Here is a 24514-nt window from a genome sequence, read left to right on the forward strand (position 1 = left end):
AAAAAAAAAAAAAAAAAAAAAAAAAGGCTAATGTAAATAAGAGATGGATATCAACCTCCAGTGAAGGGCAGTGATCTAAATTATTCACAGTAAATTTACTTGATTGAAGAAAAAAAAAAAAAATCTTGAAACACTGAACCCAAGTCAGATTTCTTCAGGCCACTGGCAGATTTTTCCCTTGTGTTGTGACACCATTGAGATGAAAGACAGATTTTTGCAAATGTACATGAATGTGTTGGCAAATGTGGGCGGGGCTTGTATTCAGATGTTTGGAGCTGGCTTCAGGAGATCTGAGGTGAACTGACCTTGCTGCAGTTGGAGAAATTTCTTTTGGTTTACAATAACATAAGCAGTGCTCATGCACAAGATATCAAGAATTTCTTTTTCCTCACTTTTTTTTTGCATTTGGAAAAACAGGCTGAGACCAGCGACATTATCTGCATTATTATTAGCTGTCGGAATACAAACTCAACTCACTGAAGCTCATATTTTACAGTTTGCCATGTGAAATGATCATGTTCTGTGCACCACATTACATTGCTGTCAGGGTTTGCAATACTTTTACATATTTAACTTAATTACCCCGGTTTCCAATCAAATGCATTAAGTCTATGCCATTACAAGGGCAATAAAGAGGAATACATTATCAATCAATTCAAGGGCCTTCTGATTTCAGGTAAACATTAATCCAAGAAGCTTTTTAATTTTACAGAACACACTGTATTTTACACCAGTCTTCCACAAAAACTAAAAAAAAAAAAAAAAAAAAAAAAAAAACCATTGTGCATGGATATATGGACACATGGCACATTGACACTAACGCACTGAGGCAGCTTCATGGAGAGAATTCCTGCAATGTTGGATCAGTTTGTTTTTTTTTTTTCTCCTGGCAGCGCAACTCAAAAGGCAATAAATTAGTAGGTTGCACCTTGTTAGGTTGTACAGACAGGAAGCTTAAACGTAGCTGTGGACGCAGCTGTAAGAACATCGAAGGTCTTGTGCAGTTTGAGCGGTGACAACATCTTGTGCCAAGTTGCAAAACCCACCGCCAGTCTTTTCCTGTGTTGGTGAAATCTCGGATTTCACACCGCTTCCTTCTGCAAGAGTAGACGTTTTCCCAAATCTCCTCAGATTTTCTTGTCTGATGACACCGAGGACTTGCTTTGCTTGAAATGGGTCAGGGAAATTGTTAATCCCATACCTGTATTATGCTTCTAGAAATACAAAAAAACTGTTATAGGTGTAATACAGATATGTAGGTACCTTAAACATCCTGTCAGTCATCCAGGCCGTGCAGTTCAGTTAACAGAAATCCAGAAATTTAAGGAACTGTCCACTCCTGCAGTTTAACCACCGAGAAGTTGAATTTCTCCTGCAGACAGACTCATAGCTTATGGTCCAAAAAAAAAAAAAAAAAAACATACACACATACATCACAAGAGTGTGTTGTGCAGTAGCATGGCGACCGTGTCACTGTGCACGCTTAGGAGCAGAGGCTCAAGCAAGTAGAGTTCAGACACACAGCTCTGGGTGTAAGGCCTTTGAAATATCATTGGTATTATTTCTTTAACATATTACACCAAACTGATGGTATAATATGCAAAATAGTGTTGGACTTTTTTGGGGGGGAGGTGACAAAATAAAACCCACTTCCACTGCAGGGCAAAAGGGGACCGGCCAGGAGTTTTTCATCTAGTAACATGTTAAATTCACATTCATAATGTGAAAAAAGACAATCAAAGTAAACCAAAGATCCACATCATCACTGCAGGCAAACCATAGTTTTATTGAGGCGCAAAAAAAAAAAAAAAAAAAAAAGAATAAATAGCCTTAATAAATGTATGTTTTCTCTGCAGGTTGGTGTAACGCTGAGTCCCTCTTTTGAAAATCATTTGTTTTCTTTTATTTAATCTTCTCAGCAGCGGAGAGGATCTACCAGCTGCTTTGACGAGACTAAGACGACAGTTTTAGATGTTTGTTTAAATCTGTGATGATGAATGGAGTGAGGTGGTCCAAGCCCTGCAGTGGAAAAGTGGATAAATGAAAGATGTAGTGACAACAGCAGGACGAAAAGCGGGGGAAATGAGGGGGAAATGTGACACGTCACTATGAACGAATTAGCGGTCAAGGAGTTTTGTTAAGAAAAGGTGAAAAAGCACACTTGGTGGTGGCAAGATGCACCTCTCCACCCGGTGGTGAGAACTCTCATGTTACCCTTCAGTGACGTCTGCAGGTCTTTATGGCACAAAATCAAATCAACCCATCCAAAGAGGAAAACAAGAAAAAAAAAAAAACAGTTCAAGTTGATTTGGTTCTTCCCTCCGTCTGTGCTCCTGTGTGGTTTGGGTGTCGGATCAACACCTGTCCAGTGCATCCAGGCTTTACTCCGGCGGAGGCGAAGGGACCTCCGGTGCTTCCCTTCCCGTCCGTCAGCTTCAGTTGTTATGGCAACAGGAGTAGAAACACGAGTCCTTCTTCTGGCCCAAGTCGACGCCCGTCTCCTCTGCTCAGAGAGACGAGCCAAAGTCAAAACGTTCAAGGATTCAATCTGGCAGAACTGAGTACTACTGTCATATTGGTTTTCACTGTTACTGTTGTTGTAAAGACTTATGACGGCATATTAGGGCCATTGTAGGGAAAAAAAACTACAGAGCTGGTGAGGGGGGTCATGTTCTGAGGAAAAAAAAACTCACAATTTTTAAGATTAAACTCACTAATTTATGAGAAAAACGTCTGAGATTACAAAGTCACAAATTTGTCAGAAAAAAAATGAGATTGAGATTGAGGTCATAAATTTATGAGAAAAAAAAATCGCAGAAATTCTGAGATCACAAATTTCCCCCCAAAAAAATCAGGCTTTCTCAGTTTTTTAGTTTTTTCTAAGTTTGTGACTTGTAAGTTTTTTCCTCATAAATTTGTGTTTTTTTTCCTCGTAAAACTCTCACCTGTCATGTACTGGAAGGCAGTGTTGTTGTAATCCTCAGCAACTTTGTGGAACAGCTCATCTGGGCAAGCAGAGACACATTTGTAAAGACACAGTGTGATTTGTCAGTAACGGTTATATGACGGCTTGTTTCCACCGAGCAAACTGATTGGTCGAAGATGCTCGTCCCATCGGTTCTTCATTTTCTGATGTCAGTAATGTAGGAAGAAGTCATGCTCACAAGATACCCACAATTTATTATGACACTGTCTTGTCAAAGTACTGTGATATTTCACTTAACACATACCCCTTTTTTCAAATTTTATTCTAAATCTTTCTTCTGAAACCTCCTACTTTAAATGTTTTATGTGTGTGATTTGCATACTAATCAAAATGACCTTTGCACAGTATCCTTAGTGGTGACACCTGAACATTGCTAGGGACGGGGTCAGGCACGCCCAGCCCTTGTTGTTCTAGTTAAAACAAGACTATAACACAAGTTCGATAACAGCAGCCGTTTTTGTTTTTTTTTTTTAAATGCCGGGTTTGGTTTTCGTGCAGGAGTCGCTCTCATGTGTCATCGCTCCCCGTCCAATCAGTGGCCTGCACGGCGTTTACGTCACATTTCGGCTCGACTCAGCTCGCTTGGAACCCCGGCCAAGTAGGTCCCAAAATAGTACCTGCTACCAGGTACTACCACCTAATGGAAAAGCTCTCAAACCGAGTAGAGTCAAGCCGAGTAGGTACTAGTGGAAAAGCGCCAATACAGTGTGTTGTGGTGTTATGCACTTCAGGCAGAGACAATAAATGCAAACATCTCTAAATCCTTCACTTCCTCTAAATGCAATCCTGTATGGCTATGTGCCTCAAAACATAACTTAAATGTGTCAAACTTTTTCACTGTCAGTGCAATGTTGAAAAATGAGAGCTGACATCCTGAACTGATCGACCATGAACGGATGAATGAATGCATGAATGAACCGAGCCGCGATTTGGTGTGAGCTGAGAAAATGTTCACTCATGTAGGTGAGGGGCTGAACAGCAGAAGGTGTGACTCACCGACATTGTTTCCTGTTTTACTGGAGGTCTCAAAGTGCAGTGCTCCAATCTCTGCAGATGAAAAATAAAAAGCGTGAGAGGTTACACGATGGGTCGGTTGGGAGGAAGATCTGTCAGTGTTTGCTTGTTTCCCAAGCTGCTCAAACTCCTGTTCACACTGGCAGCTCAGTCTGTTGACTGAGACGTTACTAAATAAATGCAAAGACGCAAGAATACCAGCGTGTTCAGCATTTGGCTTTTAAGTTCTCACATCACCGGTAAGAAGTAGGGAAACACAATATCGAATTTTTTGCCAATATCCGATATACTGATATTTTCCAATTCTTTCGCCTGATTGCTGACTCTGATTCTGAGATGTTGTTTCCACTTAATTGCAGAGAACATCAAGTCCCTCCTGCAGCTGAATTAACATTTTATGCCTGCTCTTATTGTGAAGGCCTGGCAGATGCAGAAATAACATGATGTGTTTCAAACTGTACAAATTCACCGGGCAAAATAAGAAAACGACTTCAGCTTAGGTTATGTAAAACATAATCTAAGTTATGTTTTATTTTTTATATAATATTTTCTTTCTAACAAAACTGTCAGATTCCTGCCACTGAAACGGGCTTGGATGATGCTCTCTGAGATGATCCTGACATCAGCCACAACCAGGGCAAATCTGACCTCTTTCACATATTGACAGAAATTTTCATTTGGGGCCAGCACAGATATTTCATTTTAAAGCCCATATTGTCCAATACTGATGACATGCTGATATTATTGTGCATCCCTAAAGCAAAGGTGTGCCACCCAGTAGTGAAATTACCGTCTGCAAAGTCCTGAGCATCGTGATAGTCAATCTGGCGAAGACTCCGGTCTCCTTCAATCAGGTCGCTCTTAGTGCCACACAGGTAGATCTTACAGTGCTTTAACATGCAACACAGACAAAAAAAAATAAATAAATACCTGATGATTCATTCCCTGCAGTCAACAGATAACTTTGAATCAAGCATTTGTTTTTTTAAGACAGTCAGTGTTCATTGCAATGCCCACAATAAACAGGATTAAATATAATCCCATATCTACCGAGACATACCTTCATGAGCACATTGGCAAACTGCAACATGTGGTCACTGACAGTGAGAAATGTATTTCATTACGGCTCATTATAATTGCTTGGCGTATTATTAATATGGTCTATTAACACTCGAACTTGTGTCTATGCATTTTCTGACTGCCAACAAAAAAAATAAATAAAACAAATAAACAATGGTTGTATTGAACAGCTGACTCTGATTTGCCTGAGGAAAGTGAGTTGGGTGCAGCCCTGGTTTACAGCATGTTCCTGATGTTTGTATTTAAACAGTGTGTCATTTTCTTCCAAAAAACAAAAAGCAAACAAAGGTATATTATATGAGGTTTTCAGTCTGTGCTGCTACAAGTGAGCAAGACACTTTGTTTCCAAGCCAGGAGCAAAGGAACATGACAAAGCAAAGCATTATCATTATTGCTATTACTGGTATCACAGTAGTCTGCTTGCTTGTCTGCAACATTTATATGTAGTTATTATTTTTCTGCTAATAGATGTTTTCAATCTCAGTGGCATTTCATGGGTTAATATAGGCTAGATGCTGAATGAATAAATAAAAATATTACCTTTTTAACTAGACAATAAGTGACCTAATTTATGTCTGCAGGCCACCGTAAGCAAAAAATTAAACTTCGTGTTAAAACTTAACTTGTTAAAGGGGTACTATGTAACCTAAGTCTTATCTACCCATAAAAGGGTCACATGTCTAGTTTCTGTCAGTTGTGTCAACCTTCACATACTAATACTGACTGGACTGCCTGGTAAGCTCAATAATAATTTGTATGTTCATTAGCTCCTATGACTTCATAAATTCGGTGGCATTCCCCTTTAATTTCAGCAGGACAGGCCGTCTTACCTCCTCACAGTTCTGCAGCTCCTTCACCCAGAAGCGGGCTCGCTGGAAGCTGCTGCTGTCTGTCAGATCTGCACAGGACAAAAAGCACAAGCCAAGTCACACTCACTGACATGCTGGAAATTGGACACAGTGTATGGACACTTTAATATTACAAAGACTTTGCAATTTCTTGCGCTAAAACACATGCTGGAATGCAGGCGAGCAGAGAGCACAGTAGAGACTTGTGATCAGCTGAAGCACAGAGATAAATCAGACACAGAGGAGCATGAATAAACTGCCAGCAGAGACACAGCTGAAAATACACAAGCCTATTACGATGAAAACTCGCAGTTCTCACACTTTTCAGTTTATTTTTCACAGCGGTAAATCATAGTTACATTGGAAAAGGGTTCAGCTGCAAAGCAGAAAGGGGAAAAAGTGTTTTTAAGAAATGACTAATGTCATAATGTGTCAAACCAAACAAAAAAAAAATGGCAAGATAATATACAATCAATTGATGAGATTGAAATGACAACAAAAAAGATGGAAAACTGCAGAACAAAAACATCCATAGAAAGAGAAGATGTGTAAAACATGCAGCAGGACAGTGTGAGTAATGCACTGTGGGAAATGCCATCAGCTATTTTCTAAACAGATAAAATTCCCCCGAGTGGAACTAACAAGCAGACGACACATGAACACCAGTCAAGACACATGCGAGCAGGCCTCAACAGGCCTGATTTCCTAAAGCAGAAAATCAGGAAATATGATCAGGATATCAGGACCATCAAAAAATGCAAAATAAAATGGGAGCGAAGATGAAAAAAGAAAGGCCATAAAATAAACTTGAGTGTTGACTGTAAGCAAAATGTGTTATTACCAGTTTTTTGGTGAAATATAGAAGTTTTTAGATTTGTTGACTGCAGCCGTCAATGTGAATATTTTACTACACACGTTGGCATCATCATCAATCCTCTGTCTTTAATTTTATTATCTTATTTTCATGTCTTTCTTTTTACTTGTTATGTTCTGCTCTAATGACCCAATCTGCCCTAAGGAATCAATTCCAATTCAAGTTTGTTTCCTTGAATGAAAGTTCATCTTATCAGTCCTTGTAACAGACATGAAACACAGTGTTTCCATATTTAGTGTGTAAGAATGAAATTAAATCAAACCAAAAAAACCCAAAAATTGCAGTATGCACCGGTACCTAAAAACTGGAGCATAAGCAGACCCTTCCTGTGCAATACATGTAAACAATTGTATCAAATTTTATTGTCTTGTCAAAATAAGGGCGGGAAACAGCTCAGTTTGTGATGGATTGTCATGCGGCCTTTGTACTACAGAGGCTTTGCAGCGGTGAGCAGCATCTTGTTCTGACATCAAGGATCTCACAAATGCTGGCAAATTAAAATATTACCATATTAGCCTGAGCTTGTGTCAGATTGGAGAAACTGGATCCAACACCGCTGTCTGTAGCTTACTGAGACTGTAAAGCCTCAAAAATCAACAGTTTAGACTCAACTGGCAAATATGGGAAATATGGGAAATGTCGGTGAAAAATGATGTGCACAGTCCACATTTGGTCTGAATGGTCCTCCTTTTTGTGATTTCAATGAATGCAGTTGCAAACACTGAAGCTGTTTGGCTCATGTCTCTGACAGAAAAAAAAATTGTATTAGAGTGAATATGAGACTCACTGCCTCCCAGCCAAACCTGAAGCACTCTATTCTGCCTGACTGTGTTTTAAGCAAGACACAAGCAACTGGAAGTGAGAGCTGCCAGTAAGGTAACTGGCAGCTCTCACTCTCAGGTCTAGACTGCATTTTAGCTGTAACAGCAGTAACAATCTCACTCTGACAAATGTAGTGTAGATGTTGAAATGTGATAAAACATATTGGAGAAAATTGGGAGAAATGAGCCTCCAGGAGAACGGTGGGAGAGAGACAGGAAAATCAGGAGGATCCTGGGGAAAACTGGGAGGTTTGGCAAGTAGGAAAGCAACAGATATTTACCTTCTAGCAACTAATGCTACCTTCTGCTCACTATGTTAGCAGGTGTGCTAATCAGATGTATTAACATGCAAGACCATGACCATTAACTGAACGGACATTATAGTTAGCTTGCAGAAAAGCTGAGATCTTAAAAACAAGATCAATCATATTGATCAGTGGTGAAATGATCAAGTTCCCAGTCAAAAACACCACAGAAACTAACCACGTCTGCTCTGCTGTCTAGAGGGTAACCCTACATTTGTGAAACTTTTAGGATTAGGTTGAGGTTAGGGTTAGGCATACGGTGGTTATGGCTAACATCAGGGAAAACCTGTAGAGAATGAATGTGAGTCAATTAGAAATTCTGTCACCATGCTAGGAAAAAAAAACTCAACAGGCAAAAGATTTTTCACATTTTGGGTGGTTATTTTGGCTTACCAGGTAAGGTTATGGTTAAAACCATACAAAGTGAAAAACTAGGTGCACAACAAAGATAGAGCACGTTAAAAAAAAAAAAAAAAAAAAAAGAACAAACTGCAAGAGTTTCACAAATGTAGGGTTACCATCTGGATGTAACCATACCATCTACCTTCCACCAAAGAGCTGAATAGCTCCAACATGGCTGCCAGAGAGTGTGAGACATCACCTGGAAACAGTGGCACAATGAGGAAGAGGAGTGACATACCGTAGCAGACGATGGCTGCTCTGGCTCCTCTGTAGTAGATTCTGCTCATCGCCTCGTAGCGCTCAGATCCAGCCGTGTCCTGAGAGAGAGACAACAGGGAGAGAGAGAGAGAGAGAGAGAGAGAGAGAGAGAGAGAGAGAGAGAGAGAGAGAGAGAGAGATAACAGAAAGAGAGTGAGAACAGAAAGAGATAACAGAAAAAGAGAGTGAGAACAGAAAGAGAGGGAGGAAGAGAGAGGAGTTGAGACAGAGATGAAGAGATAACTCAAAACAAGCAGAGAAGAAACCGTTCTTGACATTAGCATGGTTCAACTCAGTAGTCAACATTCCTACAACACCCATGTAAATCTTTCAGTCTGGCACCGTCCCCAGCGTGAAAAGTTGTGCAATCAAATTGGGCAATTAAATCAAATTGGGAAGATGAACAGAAATGGAAAACGGAAAACTCTGTCATCTGGTGCTGCACTGCTTCTGATGGTAATCCACTCAGTACAGTATGCACTGGGGGTGGGGGGAAAAACCAACCGATTCACTTAAGTGTTGTGATTCTTTTTAATGATTTTTTTAGCGATTTTCTTAAATTACTGAATGGTGACGGTAATGGTAAAGATACTGGCATCATATGAAACTAAACGACATAAGGATAGGTCAGCAAGGGACCTAAATATCGCTCCAAATTAGGCTGAATTTTGGCAAGGGAAACACTGGCCTGGCTATTTTCTGCAGGGTCCCTTGACCTCTGACCTCCAGGTGTGTGAATGAAAATGGGTTCTCTGGGCAGCCACGGCTCTCCCCTTTGCAGACATGCCCACCTTCTGCTAATCCCATGCAGTTTGGGCCACAAACCATGCAGTCCACATGTGTTCTTGTGGCCTGTTGTAAAATGGTGTGTTTGTGCAGACTGGGGCCTAAACAGTCTTGGAGCTGCATCAGTTGACTTTGACTGGAAAGCTGAGACTCTTGTGGATTCAATGAGCCACATTTGATTCATGTGTGATGATGTTGGACCCCATAGCAGCCATTTCACTGTAGTGAGAGCATTTTTTGGGGACTTGACGTCACTGTGTAAAATGACCTAAAGTGACCTCTGGGATAATCACAGCCTCATGAAATTTTACAACCACAAACTAGAGGAGAATTTAAAAAAAAAAAAAAAAAAAAAAAAAAAAAAAAAAAAAACAGAAATCATAATAAATCATAATATTGAATCTGCACCCAAGTATTGTGATAGTATTTAATCTGGAGTGAAGCATATTGTCCCAGTCTTAGCACACACAGTTACACACACTGAAATAATGTTTTCTGAGCTCAGGACAGGCCAACTCACCCATATTCCCAAGGTGACCACTTTTTCTCCCACCTGGATTGGTTTGGCTACAAAAGCAGCTCCGATAGTCTGCAAGAGAGGAACACAGGCATCAGCCACTCATGGATGGAAATTTACATTCCAACGAGAGAGCAAGTAGTATCAGTCAGGCTTTTACTAGCCACGATCTAAATGTGTGCTAATGGAGATGGTATGAAGCAGCGCTAGACTGACGTAATGCTTTGCCATTTTGGTCTATTGATGTGCTGATGTGATGGATGTTCTTTCTAGATCACAACAACAAACAGCCAGCCTGTAATATCTGCAGCGACATTTTGGTTTCTTGTCATTGTTTTAAATTGTGCAGCTGTTTTTTTTTGTTTGTTTGTTTGTTTGTTTTTGGTTTTTGTGGTAAATTTTCCATGGCAGTGAGGCATTCCAGCGCTTTCCCAACCACTGAACACATGAGGATCACCCTGCCTTACAGGAAGGCAACACCACAAAACATATATCTCATTGCTTCTGACTAGAAATACCAGGTCCATTCTAATATTTCTAAAATCTGTTGTTTTTTTTAGGATTTGCTAACTCAAATTGCATCATGAATGAATCCTCAGCTCATGCTGACATAGTGTTGGTCTAAAGAGTATCATAATGGTCAGCGTGGAGCCAGCCAGGCATAATGGAAACCTGAGTATCTCAACTACTCTGCTTCTCCCAACACCATTCTTTGCAAACTTGGCAAAAAATACAGGTGGATAGGGAATGCATATGCAAAAACCACCTAAAAGAGTTTCATTAGTGTGTGAATTAATGGAGATTTTTGGTGTCAGAGGCTGCTGTCAGACACTTTTCCACTCAAGAGAGAACAAAACACTGGAGAAAACACTAACTACCCACATGTTTTTGTCATGAAGGTGGTCAAATTTAAGTTCAGTGAATAACAGAATAAAATATCAGCCTTCCAAAATCTGTACTGACTGAATCCTGGGAAAAGATGGATACAAAGCAGACAAAACTCACTCTATTAGATTCACTAAAATTGCTTGAAGATGCAAACCAGTGACTGTTGCCAGGCTGAAAGTTGAACCCCTCGGGTGTCCTGATTCACCAGCCAGCTCTCAGGTGTAAAACTAAACTCCTCTTTCCGTCATTACAGTTTAAACATGACTGGAATAAACTTTACCAGACAACCATGAGCATTCAAAAATGTCTTTGAAGTCATCGGCTGCAAGGTGTGCATGCTTACCAGTGCAGGGTGGTTAAATACAGCAACACCACATTTACCCACCTTTTTAAGATCATATAAACCCTTATCGGTGTACATCATGGTAACTTGTACCAAACTGATCAATTTCAGTAGGATGGTGCCTTTAAAAGGTGACAGGGTACATTAATGCTTTCCTGATGCATATGATGGTGGCCTGGCTCTGTTCACAACTGCCTCCCTGAGGCTCTAAATAAGAGCAATGTATTTCATTAAAATCCAAAGAGCAGGCAGGGAGAGGAGGAAAAACAAACACAAGCTGGCATGGAACCACAGTAAGTGATGTGGAACAGCTGACACTCACGTTCTGGTAAGGTCCCACCAGGAAGCGGTGGTGGACATATCTCTCCACCAGGCTGGTCTTGCCCACACTCTCCTTCCCCAACATCACCACCTTGGCATCCACACGTATGGCGCTCATGGCGGCTCAGTGAAAAAGGCCCGGGCCGGTGAGCAGGAGGAGGGGGGTGCAGGGACCGGGACCGGGACAGGGAGGGGCCACCAGGCAGCCTGCCAGCCAGCCGCCGGGTTGCTCAATGTGCTGTGTGGAGAACAGCATGTACGAGTTAACGTACTGATGACAGTCTGTTGACATCCTTAAGAACGCGATTTGCTGGAGGAAAATCACAATGCAGGCAGCTGATGTAGTCAAGACAGCAAACTCAGCTAGCCAAGTTCACCTCAAAATACCCTGGAAACTTACCTGGTAGCTAGCTTGACTCAGTTAAAATCTCCCAGCATCTGAGCCGAATCGAAGCAGCAGCAACAACAACAGCAGCAGCACCGGGTTGGGTGGTATCCGCACCTACCAAACCTGTTTTAAAGTGAAAGCGATAACAAATCCGCTTGTCATGTCCGCACCGCCTCGCTCGCCCCCCCGGCTGCTGGTGTGACAGGAGGCCGGCGGCAGCAGCTATGCTAGCAGGGGGCTGACGGGGTTGCGCAACGGATGAAATTTACAACCACGCCAGCGGAGGAGCTTCCTACACGACGACTGGCATCGCTTCAGGCGGATAGCTAGTAAAGAGAGTCCGTCTGTCTCTGTAAACCGAGGCCAGCTGACTGTCGGCGGGGATCAGCTGGTTGGCGTTACCGACGACTGTGCTTTTGTTTGGGTGGGAACCAACGGAGCGCTGCAGGCGGTTTCCAACGGCAGGGAGTACCCAATTGTATGAAACACCCACCGGATGTGATGATATGTTCGATGACGTAATTTTAAAGCAGCAATAAATTTTTGTAGTTAATTGTGGCTGATTCGAAAAACACTTGTATTAATATTATTGTAGGACTAATGCACATGTTTTACAGAATGCACACACACAAACACACACACACAGGAATTTATATTTCAATAAACGCACTGTTCGTTTTTTATTGCTGGTTTTGGGTCACGATTTTGATTTCGGTTCGGTGTGTTTTGTACATCAGATGGAGAAAAGAAAACACATACATTGCCAGGGTTCATTGTATTTTGTCTAATTATTTTGTCTAACCTCTCTCTCTCTCTCTCTCTCTCTCTCTCTCTCTCTCTCTCTATCTATATCTATATATAATATATATTATATCTATCTATATCTATCTATATCTATCTATCTATCTATCTATCTAGATAGATAGATATAGATAGATATAGATATATATTCATAGATATGGGATAACAATATGAAATCAAAAATGTTTTTCAAAGGCAAAAGTCTACTCAGACTATTCAAAACAAACACATATATATTCATTAATTAGTTCAGCAGCTAAGTGTGTGGTATGACTCTCATACACTGCACTTTGCAGGATGTATTGGGATGTATTGTGTAAGGAACGGTTTGATTTTTTTATGGTTTGGTTTTACACCGGTCTGATCATGGAGGGACAAGCCCCTGCATGGTGTGTACCTCCACCAGACAGCAGTAGTGTCTGATATGGAGAAAACAGCAGTGGCTGGAAAAGGCTGGACTGACAGACAGCACAGAGGCTCTGATCATGGCAGCACAGGAACAGGCCCTAAGGACCAGATCCATACCAGGTCCACCAGACCAGGCAGGAGCCCAGGTGCAGGCTGTGCAGAGGGGCCCCTGAGACAGTGCAGCACATCACAGCGGGGTGCACGGTGCTGGCAGGTACGGCAAACATGGAGCGCCATCACCAAGTGGCTGGCAGAGTGTACAGGAACATCTGCACCGAACTGGGGCTGGAAGTCCCTCCAATGGAAGACGCCTCCAAAAGTGGTTGAGAACAACAGAGCCAAGATCCTGTGGGACTTCCAGATCCAGACGGATCAGCTGGTGGTGGCTGAACCAGACATCATGCTGGTCGACAAACAGCAGAAGAAAAAAAAAAGTGTTATGTGTGAGTGTATGTGTGGGTATACACACACACACACACACACACACACACACGCACGCACGCAACAATATGCAAACAAATATACAACTTTCTAATGCACCAATTTTTACATTTCTTATTTTCATCTTACTATGCGTTATAAATCATTTCACTAATGCTGACATACTTTTTCTCTCAAGAATTTGAGCAACTTTAACTAATCATGAATAACAAAAACATTGTTTGTTTCTTCACTGTTGTTGCACCCTGTTTTTTTTCCTTTTCCATATTTACAATAATCCATGCCGTCTATGAATTATGTATATATGTATCTATCTATCTATCTATCTATCTGTCTGTCTAACTGTCTGTCTGTCTGTCTCTCTGAAGTGAATTGTACTTTATTGGTCCAAATACATGGAAATTTGTCTTGCGGCCAGTTCTCCAGTCATTTATGACAGGGCTACAAAGCTGATATATATCTATTTATCCCCCTCCTTAGATCTATCTCAATATTTACAACCACATTCACACAATTTATTTAACTAATTACTATAAAAATGTCATGTATTTCTAGATAAGCTGTAGTCTGCAAATTTATGGGCCATTATTGATTTCTGCTGTATTTCTTTCAGCATGTTTTGGTTCAGGACTCTCATGGAAAACACTATTACTATTGGACATTGCCCTTATGGTAATTTATTCTGATCTCCTATTGAATCCCTGTAACATTCATATAGTTTTCAAATGTATTCCCCCCCCCCCCCCCCCCCCCCCTGAAATAATGCTATGGGGCTTAACCTTAAAGTTCTGCTGCTGTATTTTCTCGCTAAGGACAGCTCATCGAAATTTCATAGAAGGAACACGATTGGTCGAAACCAGTAACCGGATGTCTCGCTGGCTGCGCTGATTGGTCCGTGGCTCACGGGCTGTAGTTTTTAGGGCCAACAGTCCCGCTCGCACGAAGGCTACCACAGAGAAACCAACATGGCGGAAGCAGAAGGAAGCGAGCAGACTCCATCTAGTGGGATTTTACAGGAGATTTTTACGTCTCCGTTGAATTTAAGCTTGCTCGGCCTGTGCATTTTCCTGCTGTACAAAATCCTCCGCGGAGACAAGCCCATGGAGTTCGGGGAGGTAGAGAAACCGTTGCCCAAGATGAAAAAGAGAGATTTGACGTTATCGGATCTCAAGCCATACGACGGGCTACAAAACCCAAGGATTCTCATGGCTGTGAACGGAAAGGTGTTTGATGTGACAAGGGGGAAGAAGTTTTACGGGCCAGGTAAGCCTTTCAATGTGGAAAAAGGGCTTCTTCAACGTGTTTTACCATGTTTTATCGCTCCTTGAATGTAATAAGCCAGGCCAAGTCTCTTGGCGTTTTCCACAGACCTTCACTGTTAAAACAACAGCAGCTGAGAAGCAATGGTTTCATCGTCTGATAGTAATTCATTAACATCTGCGTAACATTACATGAAACATTTTTGCGTGGGTTTGTTTTTGGCATAACTTTAACTGCAGTCGGTTACCCCCGACGCCACACCCCCTCTCCTTTTGTCAATCTGCCGTCCGAGATCCCGTTTCACAACATGGGTGAGCTAGCTTCGCAGCCACAGATCGTCTACGTTTCGAGGAGAGGAGTTACTCCACGTCTGACAGAGCATAAACGGCCCCACGGCGTTGCTATGGTAACAAGTCTAGCAGAAATCCGAATTAAAGCTTTTTTAAACAGCTAATCGTTTCCTAGGATAAATGTAACGTCGCAGTCCTTGGGGAAAAAATTGTTTGGGAGATACACGCGCACTGACATCCAGAACAATACCAAACTCAAGAAAACAAGAAAATCCAGGGAGAGAGAGAGAGAGCAAGGTCTCTGCAGATACACACACCAGCACACATTTACAGTGGGTCATAAATGATGATTGACAGGCATTATTTTTGTTTGTACCATAGAAATTGAATGGGTAGAACCAGCGTGGGCTTTGGTTCATGGCAAATCAGAGCAGCGCTAGGTGGTTCATCTTACTATGTCCCAAACTGTTCATGTTCAGCTGGTGTCACAGCGTCGGCAAAAGTTTGTTTATGACAGGAGCAGAGTGGCAGCTATACCATGTGTAATATTTCTGTAATATTCCTTTAGTTACTCGATTTTTTCTTTTTTATTATTATTTTTTTTTATTTATTGCAGAATGCCTATTAATTAAAATAATAATGTTAAGAATACTAACATTAATCAGTCCGGCCATGTCTCCATCAGTTTATCCTGTGCCTGTGCAGCTTCACATTCAACTATTAAAACAAACATTGGTTTTGGGAAGAGTTGAGCCTTACAGGAGCTTGTTTTCTCACCATGGAAGTGTCAATAAAGTTATTCAAACAAGCTCTTCAGCCAACATGGTGACATCAGTGAATGTTTACATCTGTTGCCACGGCCAGGTGAACCACTCGGAAAGTACTCTGGTTTGCTGTGGCCCAAAGGCCCACAAATATCCACGCTGGTTTTATCCATTCGATCTCTATGGTCTATAGGCTACATCATTTTTGTAGGAAAATTCTACTCATCGCTGCACCACCCTGTAAGTATATAAAGAATTATTACATCTACAAAAAAACTACAAGACTAAGGGTATGATTAGAGGCAAGGAAGATATATATTTGTATTACATTGTATTCTACCATTTTTGACTGGGGAGTGGAGTACCTTTAAACTTACAACACAATCAAACCTGCCATAATGTTTGTGCCTTCTGAAAAACAGGCTGAGTGAGACCTCTTTCCTTTTTCCTGATCTCAGACTGCAGCCTCTACTGCGTGTAACCTCTGACCAACTTGATATCTCACTGTCATGCAACCTTTCCGAGCACAGCCCAGCCCCAAAGCCACTGAAATTCATTTTCAACTCTTTGCTCTAGCAGATTCCAATGAGAGAACAGCAAGATATAGAACCTGTAACTGCTGTTATAAATGGCCACTCTAATCACTAGACTGTATGAACAGTAGCCTAACTGCCACCAAGCTGACTGCCACATAATTGCGTTCCATCTCTAGGCATAAAGGTCAGCCACAGCCTTGTTTTGGTAAAACACTGGATGTTGCAGTGAGAGAGTAAGAAGCAGGTTCAGTGTCTTGTTCAAGGATATGTTGACTTGTGAAAACTCAAGGTATTTCTGGCTTATCTATACAGAGTAACAGCGAGTGAACAGACTGTTAGTGCAGTGTCTCGCCCAAGGACACTTTGATCAGGACACACCGCTTTCAAGGGACACAAATTAAAGACACACACACTCTGTAGTCGTCCGCTCAAGCCTTGCACGAAACAGAACTGATATAAAAGATTTAGAGGCGTGAAATATGCAACTTGGATAAGAAGAAGAGTGTTCTTTCACAGTGGATTTCTTCATTTGCTGAAAATGTCAGAGAGAAAAGATAGCATAAGATGTAACTAAGACAAAAGTGTAACACCAATGGGATTAAAAAAAAAAAAAAGCAGTCATGTATACATGAACTGTATCAATAATTAAGAGAAGTGCAAGCAAATCAGCCACTATCTACTTAGAGAAGTTGGGGTTGCTACAAAACTAATGAAACCAATGCCTGGTTTATGCTTTCTGTGAATAACCTACCAGACACAATCGGTTACAAAGAATCCGAATCAGAAAAGCTTTATTGATCCCACAGGGGAAATTGGGTCAGTTGCTGTTGCTCATATTCTCAAGAGAACAGTTTAAGTAGGCATAAGTGAAATTAGAAGAAGAAATATAGAAATACATGCATTAGAAAAAAAGTGTACATGTATGAATAAGTGCATTAATCCTACAAAAATACAACAATAAATGCAGAAATAGACACTGAGCATAAGCAATATTTCCTCATGAGCTGAATGTAAAAACATGCAGTTACAGACTTGTTCTCTCCAAATGTTGCAATGAAGCTGCTTTTAACTTGGATTTTCCTTTTGTTTTTTTATTTTGATGTTGTCCCTCTCTTCTCCTTACTAACAATATTTACTCTTCTTTAACTGCTTTTCTTCTGCTCTTAGCCATTCAAAGCTTCCCAAGGCAAGTTTTTTATGTTAAATAAACACACACACAGCAAAGTTTACTGACGTCACATGACCAGGGGGTATTCCATGAAGCAGGACCGGCAGGTTAGCCAGATAACCGTAAAAAGTGTCAGTATCTTCTGAAATTTTGTCCATTATTAGCAGCCATCACCAGGGATGGCTGGGTCATTATCTAAAAATTAACATTCAACCTTCGGTTTTTGCAGATTCAAATCAGTATCACCAATATATAGCGTCATCTTTTACAGTTATCTGACTCACTTTCAAATCTTCCTTATGGAATACCCTCCAGCTTTCAAAGTTTAGATTAGTTATGTTGCTTAGTGCAGTTTCAGTATGCATTCATCACGTTGTAACCTTATTCTTTAAAAAAAAAAAAAGAAGCTGCTTAGAAAACACTGCTGTGGCTGCTCTTATGGCATTTTGGAGCCACCTGCTGACTGTTACTGGTCTGCTTCTTGTTGGTTTGCAGATGGGCCGTACGGGGTGTTTGCAGGCAGAGATGCATCCAGGGGCCTTGCCACGTTCTGCCTGGAGAAGGAGGCTCTGAAAGATGAACACGATGACCTGTCGGACCTTAACAGCATGCAGCAGGAGAGCCTCATTGAGTGGGAGACGCAGTTCACCCGTGAGTTCAGGCAACCATGCACACACCCCCAGCTGTTTTCTGTCCATTTACCCACAGCTCAATAGGGCTGCAACGGATGTGCTTACCTCCCAATTTGATATGATCATGATATTTGGGTGCCAATTCATATGTATTACAATTCTTAAGTATTGTGATTTGATATTTCGATTTTTGTTTTTTGAATCATCATCTAGTTTGTGGTTGTAAAGGGCTGAGAGGCTGTGATTATCCCAGAGGTCACAATTAGTCATTTTATACAGTGACGTCAAGTTTGAAAATATGGTCTCACTACAGTTAAATGGCTCCTGTGGAGGCTAACATCACACATGAATCAAATCAAAGAGTCTCAGCTTTCCAGTCAAAGCCGAATGATGCAACTCCAAGACTGTTTAGGCCCCAGTCTGCACAAACACACCATTTTACAACAGGCCACAAGAACACATGTGGACTGCAGGGTTTGTGGCCCAAACTGCATGGGATTAGCATGAAGTGGGCACGTCTGCAAAGGGGAGACCCGTGGGTGCCCAGAGAGCAAGCATTCAGATAGCTTGAACTCAGAGGTCAAGGGACCCCTTTGAAACAGGCCATGTCAGTTTTTCCCCATAACCCAGCGTGACATGTTTGACACAAACAGATTCCTTAGGTCATCTAGTTTCATGTGATACTAATATAATACCGCCCCCACTATAATTGACAGAGAGCTTTCTGATTGGCTGCTCAGCTTTAGAGAATCAGGGAATGAGAGGAGAAACAGAAACGAGTTGTGGTAAATAAAACTTCTTCCATAACAAAAGACCTTAAGGCTGACAACACCAGAGCAACTGTAGCGTCTGATCAAACATGTTTTTGGTTCATATAACCAAACCATCAGACTAGTGTGACAATGACTTGCTTTTTTGAGGCTATGCACTTAGGTTCAGTCGACATCAACTGGACTAATTGTAGATGGTAAATGGACTGCATTTCTATAGGGCTTTTCTAGTCTACTGACCACTCAAAGTGCTTCACAATGTTTTGCCTCATATTCACCCATTCACACACACATTCACACACTGATGGCAGAGGCTGCCATGCAAGGCGCCTAGCTTCAGTATCTAGATTCTTGAAGATGTTTCACTTCTCGTCCAAAAAGCTTCTTCAGTTTCAGAATGTCAGTTCTCAGATTCAGCCCTATGTGGATAAAAGTGACGTGGATGACTGAGAACTTACACAGACGTTTTTGAGGCTACTGCCCCCTCCTGGTATTGAGGGTTATCTCCTCTTAGTAGATACTGAACTTGCTGCATGTCGGCCGTCAGTTGTAGTCTGTGCAGCTCATTCATGGGCAAGTTTCAGAAGGAAACATGAGGGGGCATATAGTGATCTGACTGTCTTTGACATCAGTTCAGTGCATCCCAGATTTAAGATGTTGTAATTTCTCATTGTCCTTAAAGGATTAATAGCCAAAGGCGTGAGGGGTGAGAGGGGTAGGAGAGCCAGGCGGAAGGAGCAAGCAAGGCGACAGCAGCTACCAAGGTGTTTGGTTTAAAAATAAATTTAATGAAATGAAACCGAGGAAGGAAACTTCACAACATGTTTCATAGAGACTGCTGTTTCTCAGTTGCATCAAGGGCGTCTGGAATTGTCAGGATTTGAAGGAGGTTATATAGGGAACTATATGAAGATAATCATCTAAGATAGGGCCGTCAGACTCATAGTAGGTTGTGTTCACAATCTTTCAAATGAGACCTTACAGAGGCTGGATTATTATTTTTTTTTAAATATCAATATGACCTAAGTCAACTGGGGGCATAATCAGCAGCTGAAAAAAGGTAATAAACCACAATATGTTGCAAACTATGCTATCACAGTGCACTTGAACTCGCAGTACTATCGTATTGGGATTTGAGTATTGTGATATCGTATCGTGGGGCCTCTGGTGATTCCCACCCCTAGTTAGAGCCAATAAAGTTCCCACACAAGCTCAAAAATGAATGTAACAGAAAGCACACTGTAGCCATCAAAGCTTTTTGTTTGTTTGTTTGTTTTGCTCATAAACCAGCTGTTTTGCTTGTTTAATTTAGATTCTAACATGATGCCACCTTTCACAAGACTCGCATCACAACTGTCAAACCAAGCAACTGTAGTCAAAACGCAGTGTGTATTTCAAAGAGAACTTTTCAGAGAACTTTTTTTTACTTTCCCTCTGAATGAAGAGAGAGCTACAAAGCCTCATCAAGGCCAGCTGGGTCTCCACTGAGTGGAGGCACTCTGGAGTCCTTGACCTTCTCTGTGTGACATCCCTCTTGTTTGTCTGAGGTTTCAGCATCACTGTGGCTGTAATTTCTCTCTTTTTTTTTCTTGTCCTTGTAGAAAAGTACGACTACATTGGCAAGCTTCTGAAGCCTGGAGAGGAACCCACCGAGTACACGGACGATGAGGAAGTAAAGGACAAAAAGGCAGACTAGAAAATCCAACCAGTGCACAGAGGGGGGAAGATAATCCAGATGCCTTAATTCTCCTTGAATAATTTGTTCTCCCACTGCCTTGTGTTCAGGGCGTTCAGAGAAAACCCTTGTGTCTTTTATATGTATGTATGTATGTATTGTTTCAGTTTGGACCAGCAGATACCTGGGTTTATATGCTGCCCGGATTCTATCATTAACTAAAATCCATCAGGTTTTAGGTTCAGACTGCAGTAATGAGTTGATTATACTGTATTTTCATGTAAAGCTGTGGAGATGTACCTGGATTCAGGCCAGTGTTTGATGCCCCAAGTTGGCTTGGTAACTGAATATGGACCCTCAGATTGTTCTGGAGAAATCAGGAGCTTTGTCAGCTTTTTCTCAGACCAACTGTATTTTTTAACAAAACATGTCATGTAGGCTGGGACTTGTGGGTTGATGACCAAACAAGTTTAAAATTTGTTCAATTGAAAGATAAAAACCTGCCAAAACAATTTGACTGTAAAATGCTGAATTTCAGAGCTGGAAAACATCTGCCTTGCTGTGTTAATACCACTGATCTATAGTAAAAACACATTATATGTATATTAAATATTAAGTATATTACACACAGGTATATGATAGATCAGTGGCTAATTCTGCTGATGTACGCATTCCTCTCTTCCAAGGTTGGAGTCGACTGGAATCGAATTCAGTCATCTCAGGAAGTAGATTCATTCCAAATTCAGCTAAAAGCGAAAAGTTTTTTTTTTTTTTTTTTTTTTTTTTTTTGATCCAGTTTATAACAATATTAATGGTGAATTGGGGGATTTATCAAAGCAGGGGGGTGTAAGTTGGTTGTGGTAAACTTTTACAGAGAAGGCGACAGAATGGTGGACCTAACTTTGATCAGCTGTTGTAAATATCTTTTTGATAATGATAATGGCACAATAGTAATCACCTGAATATGCAAGTAGATATTTACACTACTAAATGGATCCTCGCCCGGAGGGTTTACTTGATAAATACTGTACATCTCATTGTCTCCTGCAATGTTTGTGAAGAAGTTCAACTCTACGCTTCCAGCTCTTTTTAAAGTCTTTGTAAACCTCAACAGTTGACTATAACCCATCAGAGTATATGGCTGTTTTTCTGAATTGTCCCTCATTTTCCTCGTAACATGAGTCTCTGTGTTGATTATGTTCAGTTTGTAATCCTATGCCGATGCTGGAATTTTCCTGAGGACTTCCCTCGACTTTGTCAGACATGCTAATACTCACATTGATGGTGGAGCGTGTGTTACATCCAGCTGTGGGTCTGCGTTGATTCATTCGTCAGAAGGCTTGTGGAGGCTTCAGCTCAGATGGACCTTGTCGTTTGATGCAGATGAACGGCTTCCTTAAAAAGACTTAAAAATGCAAAAATGAAAACAACATGAAGCGCTCGTTCACATGCATCAGGTTCGCAATGTTCATGACTTCTGGTTTTGAGGCTTGTCGCTGCAGAAGTTATTTAACTATTCATGCGTTTCCTTCCCACTGTGTCCACCAGTCAAGAAAAGGCGACTAAGATAGAAAGTCAATTTGCACTTTTGAAAAGGAGAAGCAGCAGCCGTCTCTTGATTTCTGCTTTGAATTTCACAAGTGACTTTTCCCAGATGCCTTCTGTGCAAGTTAGTTCTGATATTTTCAACACCACCCAAGGAAGTCAGTTATATTTTATTTCCATTTAGTGCATGTTTGCCTTCTCATGGATTCAAAATCCACTGTCATATTAAAGAAGAATACATTTAGTGTAAATTATTTGTCCCTGCCCACACTATGAATTATATTTTTCTCAAGCTTGGTGAAAGCCGAGGAGTGGTGATAATTTCTTCACGATAAATTGAGAACAAAGCCCTTTTTTTCAGTAGTGCTTTTAGTGTGAAGTGTGGCCCCAACATGAATGGGTTGAGAGATGCAGTCAGGTCCAAACAAGAGAGGGTCTGAATGAAAAGTCCAGATGTCAGCGAATGAATGGACTGGATGACAAGGAAGGGGGGTCAGGTGGGTTGTGGGAACCTTGCAGTGGCTCCACAAAGTTTTCTGCTCAAATCATCAAGTGAGTGGCGGTGTTGTCTTAAGGAAAGAACGATTTTAACGAAGAAAGAAAGATTTATAATATTTGACTTTCCAGATTTGACTTTGAAAAAAGAGAGATCTGTGAGGGGACTTGGTGTGTGTGTTGGTACAATTTATGACACACACCTTGAGGTTAAAACACTGATCATGCCACCATCCCCTTTTTTAAAACAGGACAAATCAGCCACTGGCCATGTGCACGAGAGCAGAGTCACTGAGGAGACATTCCACTTTGACACACTTACATAATATTGACTAGAAACGTCATGATGCTGTGAGTTATAATCCTGAGAATATTTTGATTTAATAAATAAACCTACCAAATAAAGACTTGAGTTCAGTCTGCCTCTGGTGTTTTTATTTTTTATTCTAATCTGCACATACATGGTGTGAAAGGGAGAGGAGATTAAAGTGGAAGGAAGCCTGTCTTTATGTTGCATGGAAAGTTAAAGAAATGAAAGGATCCTTGTGACTTCTTGTTTCTCAGGTTGAGAGAGGGCTACAAATCCAAATGTTCCTATACAATGTGTTTTTGGGTCAGACATGCTGACATCACAACGTATTTGTTCCTTTGCAAAAAATTTTATTCTGGTGACTGGGATGCTGAAAAAACAGGCCGCCAGCCAGTCAGATTTAAATATACTTGTCAAAAATGAGAATTATACATGCCCTGTTTTTTTCTTTTCTTTTTTTTTTTCCTCATGACAGCATGTGCATGTTGGTTAATCTTGATTTAACTTTGTTATGAGCTGCGAAAATTATAATATATTCCTTTTCATCACAGCCACCTGGCAACCTCATTGCCACATATCAGCTACCTAGCTTCCTCATCAGGAATCATCTTGCTAGCATTTTGATGTAATCTCTGATGTAATCTGCTCTGTTCCCTTTAGATTAATTGTTCAAACTTCCATCCACTCCACCTGTACAGGTGTTCAGTTTTAGCCAGATCCCATTTCCAGTGTTCAGGTGTCAGAGGGGCTCCCACAGTCTGAGCTGTAAGCCTGCATCCTGCTGCAGTGTGGGAACACAGCACACTAGTAATTGGTAATTATTAAAAGTTTACAGCCTGAGGACAAAGACAAATATATGTACTCTGCAGCTGATTTTATTCATAGCGCTATCCTCATTTTTAGCCTAGATGCTTAGCTAAGGAGCTAGCTAACTCAACAGGTACCTTGGTTAGCTGAATTTTGACATCAAGCAGAAATGTAAAACCCTTGCCTAAGGGAATTATTTTAGTATTGAGTAGTGAGTTAGTGGGCTATTGTCTTTAGTATTGAGCTCCCCTGTGATTACAGAATGTCGAGGAGAGAGAGAGAGAGAAAACTAAAGCAGATTGAAAAGGAGCTGAAAAGGCAGCCAGAGGCAGCTTGTGTTTGACAGGATGATGGTTCCAAAGCTGCAGCAGGAAGGCTGGACACAAAGATAAAGGACTGTGATGCTGCAAGTCCACTCACTGCGAGCTGTGTACTGGCTTATGTTACAGAGCCGAGTTCAGATTATCACTGGGAGTCTGGTGCATATGTATCAGTAACATAGTCAGAACATAATCAAGAAGCACTATTAAAAAGTGCCTTAAACATTTAAGGGCATTGCCTAGTTTTTATATTTGGATTTTACAAGAGGAATTTAAAAAAAAAAAAAAAAATAGGATTAAATCCATTCAAGGCAGGATGCCTGCTGGTAGTACCGTGTTCTTTTGTAATACAGTTATAACACAACATTATATACAGAACGATTATATTCAGTTATTATAATACTAATATAGTTATTTGTTCGAGACAAAGACTATTTCATCATACATGATGCATCATAGCT

General features: G+C 41.0%; 2 protein-coding genes across 3 annotated transcripts; one reads left to right on the top strand and one right to left on the bottom strand.

The window, feature by feature from the left end:
• Positions 1-12312, bottom strand: rab24 (RAB24, member RAS oncogene family). Of its 2 annotated transcripts, XR_003929361.1 has the most exons (10): positions 11844-12312; positions 11445-11681; positions 9895-9963; positions 8569-8647; positions 5911-5978; positions 4791-4890; positions 3983-4033; positions 2946-3005; positions 1264-2503; positions 1-1166 (listed from the first exon to the last, which is right to left on the bottom strand). XR_003929361.1 is itself a non-coding variant. In XM_030068629.1 (9 exons), exons 2-9 carry the CDS (start codon positions 11559-11561, stop codon positions 2436-2438), a joined length of 612 nt encoding a protein of 203 aa, XP_029924489.1. In that variant the 5' UTR covers positions 11562-11681; positions 11844-12312; the 3' UTR covers positions 1-2435. The 2 variants fall into 2 exon arrangements, 1 of the variants encoding a protein (XP_029924489.1); XM_030068629.1 differs by having other exon boundaries at positions 1-2503.
• A 2101-nt stretch (positions 12313-14413) lies between these two features.
• On the top strand, positions 14414-23033 carry pgrmc1 (progesterone receptor membrane component 1). Its single transcript, XM_030068630.1, has 3 exons — positions 14414-14744; positions 17995-18150; positions 20503-23033. Exons 1-3 carry the CDS (start codon positions 14447-14449, stop codon positions 20595-20597), a joined length of 549 nt encoding a protein of 182 aa, XP_029924490.1. The 5' UTR covers positions 14414-14446; the 3' UTR covers positions 20598-23033.
• Positions 23034-24514: the final 1481 nt, after the last annotated feature.

This window comes from Myripristis murdjan, chromosome 14 (assembly GCF_902150065.1).
Source record: "Myripristis murdjan chromosome 14, fMyrMur1.1, whole genome shotgun sequence".
In the NCBI taxonomy this organism is placed as follows: Eukaryota; Metazoa; Chordata; class Actinopteri; order Holocentriformes; family Holocentridae; genus Myripristis; species Myripristis murdjan.